At 35.8% G+C, this 16,422-nt stretch overlaps 1 protein-coding gene across 1 annotated transcript in view; it reads left to right on the plus strand.

The window, feature by feature from the left end:
* The window catches only part of USH2A (usherin), a 721,517-nt gene that overhangs the window by 44,673 nt on the left and 660,422 nt on the right, over positions 1 to 16,422 (plus strand). Inside the window, exon 4 of the mRNA XM_073222145.1 lies at positions 9,296 to 9,428. Coding sequence (XP_073078246.1) covers positions 9,296 to 9,428 — 133 coding nt within the window. The remainder of the gene's footprint in view (positions 1 to 9,295; positions 9,429 to 16,422) is intronic.

Raw genomic sequence — 16,422 nt, forward strand, 5'->3', positions numbered from 1 at the left:
GAAGTATTTGGAGGAACAGAATACTATGATTATTTCTGTTTCTCATCTTTGTCTCTAAACATGTTATTAATATTTATTTTATTCCACTTACTACATTGCATTGAAAGTATTTTTAAATGCCCATTTCTATTACAGATTGTCATTTCCTTGAAGAAAATGTCTGTGTTTTATATGTCCCTTATGTTTAGTGTAACACTTAGCATATCATAACATGCTTATTAAATATTCAAACCATGGAACCATTTTCAAAAAAAGCTATGGTTTTTAATAAAGGGTGCAGGGAGCAGTTTTCTTCCAAAACATGGAAGACAAAATAAGAAATTGACTTACTTTCAAGGAGAGGAAATTGTTATAATGATAAACAACTTCTAGTTTTGGGTTATTAAATACTAAAAGGCTTACCAAGGTGTTTTACAGCTAGTTCTAACAATCTTTTAGAAATCATCTGTTCTGTGTAGATACAATAGGAAAGGGAACCAATGATATATTGAGACAATTAACAGGGTAGAATATTGTGATCATCTGTGCACCAAAAGCATTCTTAAATGTGGAATTGTGCATGAATGTTCCCAGGCAGTGACTACAGGAAATGGGCTGGCTCTATCCCCCTTCCCCAGGAAATCAGCAGTGAATCAGACCACTGCAGGTTTTCTATCATATATATGTATAAATGAATAGCTTTTACTGAAGTAAGGAGAGAGGGAGAAATTTAATAGCTTGTGAGGAAGTGGCCATCAGGGCTTCACATCCAGTGAAGACAAGATCAAGAAAACTACTTACATTCCTATGTTAAATTTTTAAAGATTGATTCAGCCGGAGGCGTGCCTGTGGGAGGCTGCAGCACATGGAGAGATTTCCTAGATATCAGGGGAGAACACATCCAAACCATAGTACCTAGGGCGTGATACTTAGGCACAGGTCACTGTGGGGGCGTGGCTCGTCCGAGCTACTTAGGGCGGAGAAAATGAAACGTGTATGTGTGTGTGTGTCTGTGTGCAGGGGATGAGGGTGGTGTAGGGGAGAGAGGGGTGGGACAAGGGGCTGGGGAGAGGAATAAGGTTGAAGTGAAATGTATGAGCACTGGAAAATGGAAAAGAGACACAAACAAGAAAAATCTTTTAGGAATTGTATCTGCATATAAAGTCATTTGCTTGTAGCATCTTTAATATAGTCAAAGATAATGAAGATATAAGCAATTATTTAGGGACTCAAGCTAGTAGGGGAAACATATGCACATTTCAAATATTTTTGGCCAACTCATGTGATTTGTTTCTGCAAAAGCAACCTTCCCCGAATATTTGCCTCAACTTCTTTTGTTTGTAGAAATATAGCTTAACAAAGAATATTTAATAGACTGGAGTATTTATTTATTATTATGTAATTATAAAACAACTTGTTTAGTAAGCAAGGTCACTGTGAAAAGGTTGAGAATCCTTGAATGACACATTTTATCTGTTAGAAAATGGTGCCCTTTTTATTGCTTAGCTTTGTAACATCGTGTAGATTGTGTTGGTGGTTGTATTTTTAGAGTATCAATTAGTCAATCAATCAATTAATATTTATTGAGCTTCTGCCCAGCAGGTAGGACATGCTCATCAAATTTGTAAATGACACAAATCTTGGAGGATGGTAAGTACACTGGTGACAGATATAGCATCCAAAAAGATTTTGACAGCCTGGGGCAATGGGCTGAATCTAACAAGATGAAATGTAATGTGGATAAATATAAATCCCTGTCCTTGGGTCCATAAAACTACCTCCATATGTACAGGATGGGGTGTGGGTGTGCTTTAACAGTGATGTAAGTAAAAAAAAAAAGTATTTTAGTGAATAGTCAGCTCAGTTATCACTTTTAGCAGCATTATGTCATTGCCAAAAATCTAGCAAGCAATTATGGATTATATTAAAGTGATAATCCTATTTCAATTTGTCAAGTTAGACCACACAAAAAGACTGCAATATTCCCAGAGCTGTATTTTTAAAGATGAGAGAGACCCCAAACCATGTCATGTTTAGAACCACAGAAACTAAACATGTTTATCCTGAAGAAATTTAGGAGAAAAATGGCATCTTTCTTTACATCTGTGTGTGAGCTCTTACAGGGAGGAGGTATTGGATTTAGTTGGTATGGTCTCAATACTTAGAGCTCGGGCTTATGAATCGATGCCATAAGGGGAAATCTTTTAGTTCACTCACTGTAATAGTAAAGGCTGTTCAAAGAAGGAAGAATTCCCACAGTCTGCAGAAGCAGCCTACTAAAGCGGTGAATCCTCAGTGTCCTCGTTTGGGGGATAAGAACCGTCTAGAGGCACCTGGAGAACTCACTGAGGTAACACATTGAGCACAGGGCCAGGCGCACGTCAAGTGATGATATGTATTTGTCAGGGTTGTTACCCTGCTTACTGTGGGCGGTGTTGACACACAGCCTGAATCATCCCTTGTGTAGTTACAGCAGAATGACTCAGACGGGTCTGGTAGGACATGGTAGTTACTTCTGAGTGCTACATGGCATAACTGACTAATTAAAAATGGTTAAAACAGGCTCTGGAACCAATGGACTTTCTCTGTGATCTTGAATAATGTAACCTTTCTGTTTTCACTTCTCTGTGATTCAGTTTCATTATCTTTAAAATGGAAATAACACATCTGCCTTGGGTTGTAAGGATAAGCAGAATGAATATCATAAAAATTTTAAACAATACCTGGCAGGCTAATTTTTCAGTAAAGGTGAAAACTTTTATAATACTGAAGTAGTTGACAAAGGATTATTGGAGGATACTGGAGTTGAGAGATACATTTTGAAAAATACTTTTTTTTATTGAAGTGTAGTTGATATATGATATTATATTGGTTTCAAGTATACAACATAGTGAGTGATTCAGCAGTTATGTACAGTATAAATCCTCATCCCAACTAGTGTACTTACTATCAACATAGAAAGATGTTACAGAACTATTGACTATATTCTCTATGCTGTACTTTCATCCCCCTGGTTAATTTACATTATGGTTGAGATTTTGTGCCTCTTTACCTCCTTCACCTATTTCACCCACCCACCCCAAACTGTCTCTCCATGGTAACTACCAGTCACTATTTAGTGTCTATGGTCTATTGCTATTTAGTTCACTATGTTTTGTTTTAGGATTCCACATATAAGTGAAATCTGGTATTTATCTTTTCCTGGATTATTTCACTTAGCACGATACCCTCTAGGTCCATCCATTTTGCCGCAAATGGCAGGATATTTTTCTTTTTTATGGTTAAATAATAATCTATTGTTTATATGTACCACATCTCCTTTACCCTTTCATCTATTGATGGACATTTTGGTTGTTTCCATATCTTGTTGATCAGAAATAAACATAAGGGTACATATATTTTTTCAAATGAGAGATTTTGTTTTCCTTGGGTAAATTCCCAGAAGTGGAGGAATTTCTTGTGTGGTATGTCTATTTTTAGTGTTTTGAGAACCTCCATACTACTTTTTATAGTGTCTGTACCAATTTACATTCCCATAAAAAATGTAGGAGGGTTCTCTTCTCTCCAGATCTTCACCAACAGTTGTTCTTTCTTGTCTTTTGGACATTAGACATTCTAACTGGTGTGAAGTGATATCATATTATGGTTTTGATTTGTATTTCCCGGATGATTAGTGATGTCTAGCATATTTTCATGTGCCTCTTGGCTATCTGTCTTTCTTCTTTGGAAAAATGTCTATTGCAGTCCTCTGCCCATTTTTTGATTGGGTTATTTGATTTTTTGGTGTTGAGTCATATGAGTTCTTTATATTTTGAATGTTAACTGAAAAGTACTAAAATTTAGGAAAATAAAACGAGGTAGCAAGGTTATTCCCATAGGAGTTAGCTTAAATAAACTATAGAGATGGAATTAAGCATTGTGAGATCATCAGCTAGGAAGGAGACCTCACCGATTTATTGTGGTTGCTTGTTGGTGACTAAGTTAGAAATAAAATTTGGTTTAGGATGGTGAGCAAGAGAAGTTATATTTCATGTTATATTCTACATGTTCTCATGCAGGGGAATCAAACATATATGTGATATTTTAAAATGACTTTATGGAGTTTTCAGAATATATTATCTTCCTTATGCTTAAAATTATAGATGGAATAGTAGAACCTTTTATGTAAATTGTTCTTTAATCCTGGAATAGAAATTCTTTTCAGGACAATATCTATTTCAGAAAAATCCAAGACATTTTTCCTCCATAAAGTTTTCCCCTTAGATTCGAATCACAGTGTTTTGTTTTTAATTGAAGTTCTATTGATATACAACCTTATCTCGGTTTCAAGTGTACAGCACAGTGGTTCAACAGTTACCCATATTATTAAATCCTCACCCCCCTCAGTGCAGGTTACTATCTACTGACATAGAAAGATGTTACAGAATCATTGACTATATTCTCCATGCTGTACTACTGTCCCTATGTACTACCCATCATAGTGGTTTTTTTGTTTGAATTCCTTGATATTCAAAATGTTCTTTATGTTTATATCATTTTCATCATCCTTTGGAGATGAATTAGAATTCAAGATGTTACCAAGCCACTTTGTGGTAAATCTATAGAAAAGGTGTCACACAAAATGCTTATAATGGTTTTGCTTTAAAAGTGAGACCTATCAATTAATGAAACTGGTGTTCTTGGGAAGCTTGTAACTTGGTTCTGAAAAGGTGTGACCCAAAAAGATACAAAATAATATTATACACCATACATTAATAGATTAGGGTGTAGCTTCTTAAAGCAACTCCTTGAAAAAGATGACACTTCATTAACTGCGTTAAATTAGTACTTAAAACCAACTGTCATCATTTACAGTGATTGTCTTGCCAATGGGTTTCAGTCCTGGGCAAGTTCCCTATGGGTTCAGTGAGACTGAGGAATGACAATGGAACATTGTTGGGGTAAAAGGCTTTATTACCTGGCTTGTTCTCCTGGTGATAGGTCGAGCACTAGAATTATGTCTGCATCCAATGGTCTGCAGGTCCGTAATCCTCCTTCGTCTCTGCCTCTGCCCAGAGCACTGGGCAGAGCTCTTTATATGGTGACTCAGTCAGTAATAGGTCATTGCCTATGGCTGTGGAAGCAGTAGCCCAGCAGCAGGTCCCTTACATCATCAAGTAGTTTGGGCTCAGATGAGGATCCCGGCTATAGGAACTTCAATTTTCCCAAAGCAATTCAAATATTTTCTAAGATATTAAAATTATTCTATTTCATATAAGCTTCTTGAGAAAAAGGATCATGATTTTCATTTCTTATTTTCCCTGGTGTAACTCAGGGCTACTCTTGAGTACTGGGTTAATACTTTACTGAATTAAATCTAAGTTAGAAGGGTATAGACAGCAAGAAAACTTTTTATTTGGTGTTTCCAGCCAGAATGCTGCTTTTTCCTGGGATTGTGCCTCAGAGGTGATGAAGAATGGAGCCAGCAGACAGGAGTAACCAGCAGAGCTCTTTGAATGAGTGAAAGAGAAAGCAAGAACTCAGGCCAGGGGAAACCACGAGGGCCGTAGTGTCTGGGTTTTATATGGACTCCTGAGCGGAGAAAGTCCTACCCCCCTAATGACATCACAGCTCACTCCTGATTGGCTGAAAGTACAATGCTTCATTTGCCTAGGGCATAAGCAGTCAGAGCAGTTTAGGTCTATCTAAGTGGCTGAGCTGGACTGGGGTTTTTTGTTTTTTTTTTTTTGAGACTTAGAAGAGCCCTGTCCCACTATCACCTGCCTTTGGGTGTCTGGGGCTTGCCTTTGAGGTTTTGGGGAAATACAAAGAGCAAAGAAGGCAGCAGGAGTCATCATGGAGGGTGCTGAAAGAGGCCACTTTATTCTACATCAAGCTGTACTTCTCAAACTGCTATACTGCTAATTCATGGTTACATAGGTGTTTAAGATGCACATGCCTGTGGCCTTCATGGCCAGGCATCTGGCCTTATCTCGCTCCTTTCCCATGGGAACAACATGCTGTTTTTTCAGGTTTCTGAAGCAGCAGGCAGCTGTCCTCATAGAACAGTAGGGGAAGTGGGGCGGGGGCAGGAAGGCAGGGTTCCCTACACTGCCTCATGAGGAAGTCACCCCAGGTGCTCTGCCTGTGTATTTTCCAACTTGTCAGCAGTTTCTTTTGGTAGTTGGTGGCCAGCTGGATTAGAATAGCAACAGAGATTTGCCATTTCAGTGGAACAAGTGATTGTGGACAGTCATTATAATTAAGGTGGACTCAATTGTGTTCCTTTTCTCTTGGTGGCTTCTCAGCTATTGTATGACTTTCTGGCATTTTGAATTCTATTCTTTAATTAGCCATGAGAATGGTTAGGAATTCTATATTTCTTTTTGATCTAATATACTTTTATATGCAAAGGAATAAGTACAGCCTATTACAACAATACAAATTTGACCCCCGCAAAAATGGTTAAAATATAACATGAAATTCTGAGAGAATGAAGGCTAGATAATGACCTCCTCCCCTCTCTCTTTGTTCCAAAGTGCTTTTTGGATCTTTTATGAGGAATGTAAGGCTTTCCACTTAAATCCAGTTGCTGCTGGTTTTGTCAATCATTCCTTTAAGCCACACCAATAAGCATGTAGAAACTCCTCTAATCCTCTGTGGGGTGGAGAGTGAGATATGTGGGAAGGTTACTTTAGCAGAAGGCTCTCTTCTCACAAATCAGAAATTCCATCGTATATATTCCTATTCCCCTAAATAACTGGCAAGGGGATCATCAGGATGAGCTACTGCAAAGAGCCACCTTCGTCTTCACAGTTGCAGTGTGATGGGTTCCCAGACCAGAATTGCAAAGTAGGTGAAAGAATCTTTGAATATAAAACATGGTAAAGAAAACCAAAGAAGATTTAATCTCACTTATAGAAAGGTGGTTGGTAGGGGAGGGGACAACAGACGAGAGTGGCTCGGATCGTCATTAATCATTTTGTAAGAACCAACAAAGTGAAAACATCCTTCTGGAATTCACTGCAAGTGACACTGAATCCCTCTACTAAGCAAATACGTGATGAGTTGATAAAAAAAAAAAAAAGGAGAAGGTCCTGAACTCTTGACTACAGATACAACACAGTGAATACAGAAAATCAAAAACCTGCTTTCTATCTGGCTCAAAATAAAGGTGCACTTAAACTTGTAAAAGACAACATTTTTATTTGAATGATATGACAGAACTGTCACAGGAGTGTTACCTGCTATAAAGAAAGTCTAAGAATTATTACCTTTATTAGACCAGTGACACTGAGCTTTAGCCATACATTTCTAACTTCTGTCCCTCTACAGAGACAATTTTCTTTTCTTAAATAAACTGTCATGCTAGTGTTAATATATTGTTGGCTCTCTCATGCTCCGAGAATACTGCTGATATAAAACATGTATATGTTAGATTGGTAATAGTATCTTTAGTGTAGCTGACTAGAACAAATGTGTTTCCCTCATGGCTGTGCTAATGTGATAAAGGAAAATTGGCTGTTCATCAGCTTTTGGCTGGGTAAAGACAGTAGAGATGGAACCACATTCTTTTTTATGCATTAATACCATCGAGAACTTTTCACTGGTTATATTTCATGTGCCTGCATGTTGCGCAAAGATGTTGTAAAACATGAGATAATGCTACAAATAACAAAGTAGAAAAGCCTGTATCTTTTATAATGATAACAGTCAAACACCAAATGACAGTAACAGGCTGTAAAAAATGGGATGCAAAAGAAAAAAAATGCAGCCGTACTACCCAGCAGAGAGGTGTATATCGAGGCCCATGAGGATTTGGTATGTGAATTAGGTCTTTATATTAAAGCTTTGTTGTATGATCAAGTAAAGTGAAATACTGGTCCAGTGAATTTAAGATAGAACAATGTTTAAATAAAAGCAGATTGGATAGAATGGAGAAAAGCTATACTGGAAAAGTTTTTAAAGAATTAATATTACCAGGTAATTATGATTTGAAACACCTTTGTGAAAGGGGCTTCTTAAGGCAATCATTCAAAAACTATTTAAACGCGTCAAAGAATGGTTGTTTATTTCATCAATTATTTATTTACGAGGTTGTTTTAATAGACTAGCATTTTGAATGATACAGGTTCATCATTTTCTATTAAAATGTTAGCATGTAACTTTTCAACTGTAAGGCAGTCAATTTCTCTTTCTCTCTCCCCTCCCCTGCCAGCTGCACCCCACCCCGACCCACCCCAGAATTTCATTTGCTATTTTATCACATTTACCCATTAGAGTCCCAGTGTTTCCTTTTACATTTAAATTAGAAGTACTTGAACAGGACTATTTGGAGAGACTAAAGTTAATGCCAAATAGCTGATCAGTTTATTCAGCAACACATGCAATCATTGAAGATTTGTATAGATACCATCTATAAAGTAGTCTGAATAAAAGTTTGATTGAATTGCTGTTCAGGGGTCACTGCACACAAACAAAACTTTTCATAACTTTTTATGGTATGATCCAGGGGTCATCAAACTACAACCCAATGAACAAATCTGGCTGACCAGTTGTTTTTATGTTTTACTTGGCATCCATGTTTGTTCTCATTTGTTTTGTCTATGGCTGATCTTGCTTTTCAACAGCAGTGTTGAGTGCAAACTGGACTGTTTGTACCACAACATCAAATCACTTGGCTCGCCAACAAGTATTTATTCTCTGTTGTTTACAGAAAAAGTTTTTTGACCCCTGGCATTGAGAATTGTTAGGTTGCCTGATTAATTAGCCCAAAATATGATTGGCTATTTTTTTACGCTATGTGAATGGAAAGTCCAGCTGAAAATTGCCAACTGGATACCAACACCTAAGGAAGTAAGTGTTTGCAGGAAATATTATGTACTTTCAAGTTAAATTGAACTATATCTAAATGTAATACATTTTTGGGATATCTGGTTTTGAGTACTTCTCCCTTTTGTCTTCATTTCAGTTTATTTCTAAATGTGGCTATAATAAAGTTAACTCTGTCTAAAGAAACAACATGTCCTCAAAAAACTTATGAAGACATGACTTATTTAATGGTCAGAACTATTAGATATATGGGACAAACAGTTATGGGTGCCTGTGAATATCCTGGTACATATCATCACATCACAAAGCTATAATATGTAGGTTTATATTTAGATATATGAACAAACAAATATATCACTGAGCCATTAAAATAAATTGTTCTCAGTCTTTCCACCTGAAGAAAGTGGCGAAGTAGGAAATTAACTTGATAAAGACGGCTGTAATGTAGTTATTATAAAATAAAAGCTTACACAATTAAAATAATAATGGTGATAATTTCTTGCAGGTACATCAGACAAAAATCAGCTTCTTCATCAATGGTTTGGAGGAAGATCATACAGCTTTTGATGCAAGAACTCTAAGTGGTTCAATTACAGATTTTGACTCTGGAACTATGCAAATAGGACAGAGTTTAAATGGTAAGATTTCAACTTCAGAAAATTATTGATTATATCCAGTCCTATTGTTCCTAAATAATGTGTGAAAACATAATATTTTATATCACCTCGGCATATTTGTTTCCCACGGCCGCTGTAACAAATAAGCACCATCTGGGTGACAGCTGAATACAACACAAATTTATCCTTCCAGTTCTGGAATCTGGAAGTCTGAAATTGAGGACTCACAATGTTGGTTTCTTCTGGATTCTCTGAGAGAGAATCTGTTCCATGCCACTCTGATGGCTTCTGACAATTGGTAGGTTTCTTTGACTTAAAGCTGCAAACTCTTTGTCTACATTTTCCTTTGGCCTTTCCTGTGTCTTCTCCTTTCCTGTAAGGACATTTGTGGTTAGCTTTAGGGCCACCCTAATCCAGTATGCTCTCATCTCCAGATTCTTAATTCCATCTGCAAAGACCCATTTTCGAAATAAAATCACAGTTCCAGGTTCCAGGACGTATCATTTGGAGGCCACTATTCAACCTACTTACCAGGGAACCTTTAAATTAGAGTGTCTATATTATGAACAGTTTTTAAAGGGAGAACAATATATAATAAATTACATATTCTTTTTTTTTCTGGCTTGGATTTTACTGTAGGGCTATTGATCAAGTAGGACTTACAGTATTAGATAGAAACTTAGAAATAATATTCAACTTGTAATAAGATGGATTTATGATGTTCATATATTCCCACCCTAAGAGTGGGCCATATAAGTTTAAGAAGAAAATATACACTCTATCCTGGAAAGAACGGAAGTTGAATCTAGAATTATCTTGAAAGATCTAGCACAATGGTCTATAAATTGCCTACACTTTAAAATGCAAATGATGTATTATCCAATAATAAATACTCATTGTGAGAAAACTCAAACAATACAAGACTCTGTGAAATAGTATTTTCCATTTTTCTGCCTTCACAGATAGATATTTAACTTTGTTATATGACTCCAGAATTTGGGTACATATAGCTAGAGATAAGGTTATAGATAATTTTCTAAGAATGAAATTATACTATATGTAACTTTCTCTGAGCTTTCTAAAAATAATTACTCTCCCTCCAAATGTTATGGCAACATTTTGTGTTAATATGCCTTCTCATTTAAAATGGCTGCATTGTGCACAATTGTATAGTTGTAAGTGTAACTTTTAAAACAGCTTCTATTAATGGACATTTAAGTTATTTCTAGTATTTCAGTATTATTGGCAATTGTTTGATAAAAAATACTGTGTATATCTACATTTCTATATCCTTATCTATATCTTTATAGTATGCACATACACATATACACATACATACATATATATGCATTTAAACAACTGTCTCATGCAATTCCTTTAAGAATTTATACTTTGTTGCCAGTCTGAGTTCAAATCTCATCTCCCCACTTATTAGTCATATGACCTATAAAAACTTCTTAAGGTCTCTGAACTGTAGTTACCCCAAATTTAAGATGATGAAGATGATGATGACATTATAGTTTCATTGTGAGGATCAAATGAAGTTATGTCATGAAAAGAATTACTGTTTTTCTAGCATCTGGTACATACTAGTTGCTCAATTTAATAACTGCCTTGTATATACTAAACCATATTGATATGTAATACTATTATTAATATTGCTGTAATTTTTTCTCTAACACAAACCTGTAAAAGTTGAATAACTAGGTTAAAGTGTGTCATCATTTTGTATTTTAATACATATTAGAAATATTACCCTAGTGCATAACAACTCTCTCCAGAAAAGTTATGAAAATTTAGTCTTATTTAAAAATATAGGCAAATACTTGCTTCCTTAAACACTAGCTGAACAAATTATCCTTTTTTTACTTAGTCATTCCTCTCATTGAAAAATATTATTACATGCTGCCTGAGAATTATTTGTTCATTAGTGAGTTTGAGTAGCTTTCTAAATATGTCTTAATCATTTGCATTTTACCTGTGAATTCCTTGTTCATGTGGTATATTTATATTTATATTCTGGACTTTCTTATTTATTTGTAAAAGCTCTTTAACGTTAAGAATATTAGTTGCACATGTTTTCTCCAGTTTTTAGGTACCCTTATAAGGGCCTTATAGAAATTTTAGAATATTATTTTAAATTTTAATAAAAGCAAAACATGCACATAACATAATGGAACAATATTAAAGGTACATCGTGATGAGTTTTTAATTTCCATATATACCTGTGTAACTGTCATCCTGAAAAAGCTATAGAACATTTCCTGTACCTCAGTGCCTCTCAGTGAACACCAGTTCTACTGATAAATGCAGAGTCCTGTGAGTGTAGACTTCACTCTCCAGAGATTAGCGTTGCCTGTTCTTGAACTCTCACGCAAATTAAATCACTCAGCAGGTACTCTTTTGTGTTTGATGCCTTTTGCTCAGCACTATGCCCCTGAGGTTTACCTGTATTATGTGTTGCTCTTTCCTGTAGCTTTAGGAAATATTTCTTTAGCTTTGGGAAATACTTCTTTACTTTCCCTAAAGTGTGTGTTCCAGCGAGCAATGTTTAAGAATTTCATTTATTCCATATCCTTACCAACACTTAGTATTATGCGTTTTGTTGTGTGCCATTTTGGTGGGCGTGTGGTGCATTCCCTAAAGATTGATGATATTGAGAACCTTTTCCTGTGCTTATTGGTCAGATGGATACGCTCTTCAGTGAAGAACCTATTTAAGTTTTTGTCAGTTTTTGAAATGGATAGATTGTCTTTACTGATTTATAGGAGCTCTTCAATATTTTGAATATGAAGGATTTCACAGATATATGGATTGCAAATATCATCCAGGTTATGGCTTGTACTGCCATTCTCTTAATGGTGTTGGATTAACAGAAATTTTTAATTGTAATGAAGTGCCATTTACTACTCATTTTTCTTCCATATTTAATACTTCTAATGTCCTGTTTTGTCTATCTTTGCAAACCCTGATTCCATGAAATATTCTTGTACAGTGTTTTCTAGATGTGTTATTATTTTTACCTCTTAAATTTAGGTCTATGTTATATCTGAAATTGATTTTTGGATATGGTACAATGTAGAGGGAAAGATTCATTTTTTTCCCACTTGAATATCTAATTGCCCTATTTTTTAAAAAACTATTAATCATCTCTACTATTTTCCTGTGGTAACTTGGTCACAAATCATATATCCACAAATGTGAAGATGGATTTATTCCTGAGCTATCTGTTTTGTTCCAATAATCTGCCCATACTTGAGTCCAAACACTGAGCTTTCATTATTGTAACTTATAAAAATCTTAATATCTGGAAGTCTTTAATTTCTCCGAGTTTGTTCACATTTTCATGGTAGTCTTGGCTATTATATAAGTTTTAGTAGCTGTTTTCAATTTTCACAAACATTCTTGTGGCATTTAAATCATTAAATCAATTTCGGAAAATTGGACATCTCTGTAATACAAAGTTTTTCAATTCTTGATCATGATGTGTCCTTAATTTCTACCAACAATGTTTTTAGTTTCTATATAGAGTTCATTCATATTTGTAAGAACCAACTATGTATTTGTTGGTTCTTTTTTTGTGCAATTATACTTAGTGTTGCTGGGCAGCTGCAACTGGGGAGGTCTCTCTCCCTGTGCACCAGGTGAAACCTCAACCAGGGCAGGGAAGTGTTCTTCACTCTGAATGAGAAAGAATTCTCGTGTGGGTCTGATGAGTGTAGGTAAGGAAGGAATTCATTAAAGCAAGAGCAGCAGGGAATGGCCGCTGCCTGCAGAGACCAAGAAGGTGCAGGGGGAAAGAGGGAAAGTTCTTGGCCAAGGGCAGATTCCCTTGCCAACTCTTAAAACCTGGTCCATCTGGTGTCCTGAGTTCTCTTGGATCTGCACAGCATGGGGACTAGCCTTTACCACCCCAAATTTTGGGGGAATCATGGAGCATAGGATGGAGTGGGATTATGTTCTGAGAACTTCCCAAAGGAAGGAGATTTTCAAGCAGGCTCCTGCATTTGCAGTTCCATCCGCGTCACCCAGGAGACAGGAACTTGCAGGCCCAAATCTGAGCTCTCAGGAGCCCCTCCCTGCTTATCACAGGTAAAATGGAGACTGAGTGAGAACTTGGGAGTAGAATGAAATAGCAAAGAGACAAAATGCAATAATCTGAGTAGGGAGAAAGCTTTATTTAAAAGTATGCACTTAAAGAAAGGAAAGTGCGGGTGTCCTTAGAAAGAAGGCACACCCAAGGGCTTAAGATTCTTTCTTTTAAGGTTTTCCAGGAATGGGGCAAAGGGCAGAGGGGGTGGTTGTTGGACATTGGCTTTACCTGTGGTCTCAGGGTGTTTATCTCTGGTGAGAGACACCTTGTCTCCTCTCCTCTATTATCAGCCCTCCAGCTAATTCTGCCAAATAAACTTAACACAAAGAATTTATTGATGCTGTTCTTCTCCAAGATAGTGGTTACCCTCAAGTAGTGGGGACAGATCATTTAGGCCTTCTTGCCTTGTCCTTAAGGTAGGCTGTTGGCTGATTACTAGAGAATATGTTAGGAATCTTTGCTTTTAGAATTGAAACTTGGCCTTAAGGTGGAGTCCCTCTTATTTTTACTATGTTATTTATGTCTCAGCATTTTTAGGAAAATTAATCATGATGCTTGTCTCCTGTCTCTGCCCTCTATCATTAGTATTTTTTGTGAACTTCATTTTCTAATTTTGTTTCTATTATACAAAAATATGATGACCTTGCTAAATTTTAATTCTGTTAGTTATACAATCCTGGCATTTATACACTGTACATTCAAATCTTTCAATGTTTGCATTTAATGCATAAATGGTCATGGCTTTGGAGTTGTCACATAGATATTTGCAGGTGTTATTATTATTTGAAATAATGCAGAATTTCAGTTTGTTTCCCTTATGACCTAAATTTCTAGCTTGAAGAAAGAAGGCATATATTTTTAATATTCAAAATACATTCTAATGTACTGTGGTTAAATTTCCAAGCTCTGGTGTTAAACAAACCTAGGGTTGAATCCAACCCAGTTGTATGCACATTTGATCAAAATATGTATCCTTTTAAAGTCTCAGAAGTCTAATCTATTAAATGATGTTTTGATAAATAATTCATAAGAATATTATAAGTTATAAGATATAATGTATGTGTAGAATACATTGCTTGTCCTATAGTAAATGTTCCATAAGTGGCAGATATTATTAACTTCTTTGAACATCAATTATTGTGAAATGGGAATAACAATATATTCTATAGAATTGTTGAGAGATCAAATGAAAAAATGTCTATAAATGACTATTATTTTAATTTGTGTATGCTTTTGAATCCAGCTAAACTTACATGAGGAATATTTTAAGGAGCCTATATATTTAGAAACTTGGTTTGAGTAATTAGTATATTGAAGAATTTTATAAAGTACTCTGCATGTAGAATTTCTTAACACATTAAATCTTGTGAGCTTTATTTCAATATTTAATTCCCATTAGTACTTCTGAAAGTGTTTTATTGTACCAAATGTTGCTCAAAGTATTTGATAGTACCATAAATTTGTCCACTATGCACTGTGGGGTTGAAATGACTTGCTTCTATTGTACTTCATATACTAAATGTTAAATTAATGCTTCAACAGGGTAGTGTGGACTGAATATAATATTCTTTTTTAAGCAATGTAAAAATAAGTTGAACTTCTAATTAGAAAACATATCACTGGAAAAAGGTTTATTTCTATTGTTATTTAGTTTTCATTACAATTTTATCCTTAAGTTCTGGGCATTGGAAAGCTACAGGAAGAAAGGATATTTTAAGACAACTTTTATTCTTATCTATTAATTTATAGGTACAGTTGTACCTATTGTATCTTTTCTCTAATTAGAGATGGCATGTAGACTGGCTCATTACTTCTGCCTAATGAGCCAGGCTCCGTGCCACCTCTCTAATCAGAAAAGAGATAGGTACAGAATGTTCTCATGGACTTACTATAAATCATTTTCTTTCTCTTGCTTGCCCCGTTTTTTAATAAAAAAATTAAGTCACTGTCCTCCATACTTTTGTCCATATCCAAGATGGTTTCATTCAGGGGTGGTAATTGTGCAAGAGATGGCTATGAGCTGAATTAAATGGGCTCTCACGCAGCAGTGCCAGGCCGGCTATCTCTGCTTTGGAACAGGCACTGCTTCACACACAGACATTATCCGATGAAGACCTATGGGAAGGAGATTAAGATTTGTTTCCTCTCTTTCTCTGGTGAGGCTTGACTTGTTTCCTGTTTCTGCACCCAGTAAGCAACAACTTTTCACATGAGTATTGGCTGCCACGGAGCTTTATCTTTGGGTCTCATCTCTAACCAGCATGACTTTCCAGAAAAATATGTCGCCAGTGGCACTTCCTGTTGCTGCAGACCTTGCCTTCACCTCTCCTAAGAAATTAGTCAGTAGCGGAGATAACTGCTTTTTATACGTGAGCCCTGCATACATATGAATGTGTTATGTATACATATATACATGTTAATAGAATAATCTGATTTGGTTTGACCAATTTTTAAATATACAAATAGAAACACCTTAGACCATTCGTATCAACCAGTGTTTTAGTTCCTTTTTAGGGCATTTTCTTCCAGTTGTAGGTTTATTTTAATACCTTTAGTTGGGCATAAAACCTAAAAGAGTTGTGGTAGCAGACATGTTGTAACAAGTCTCTCATGTAATGAGCTACAACAGTCCTCCAAATGTTGGCTTCAAATATACAAAGTCACATGAATTAAAACTTCTCAATGCTATTTCTAAAGTCATTTACCAACAGAGTTCTAATGTCTCTTTAACTGAGAGAATCTCTACATTCTACGTTACATTTCTTAATACATAATTGGTCATTAAAAAATCAAGTCTATTTATGGAAGCAAATACACAGAGAACAGTAAAGATAATCATTTGATGCTCACTTCAACTTTCCTTCCATGTTTTCCACTGTGTGTTGTGTCTTAATCTATCACTTTGGGTTTTATTCTGTAGTT

The sequence above is a fragment of the Manis javanica genome, chromosome 14 (assembly GCF_040802235.1).
Source record: "Manis javanica isolate MJ-LG chromosome 14, MJ_LKY, whole genome shotgun sequence".
Lineage (NCBI taxonomy): Eukaryota > Metazoa > Chordata > Mammalia > Pholidota > Manidae > Manis > Manis javanica.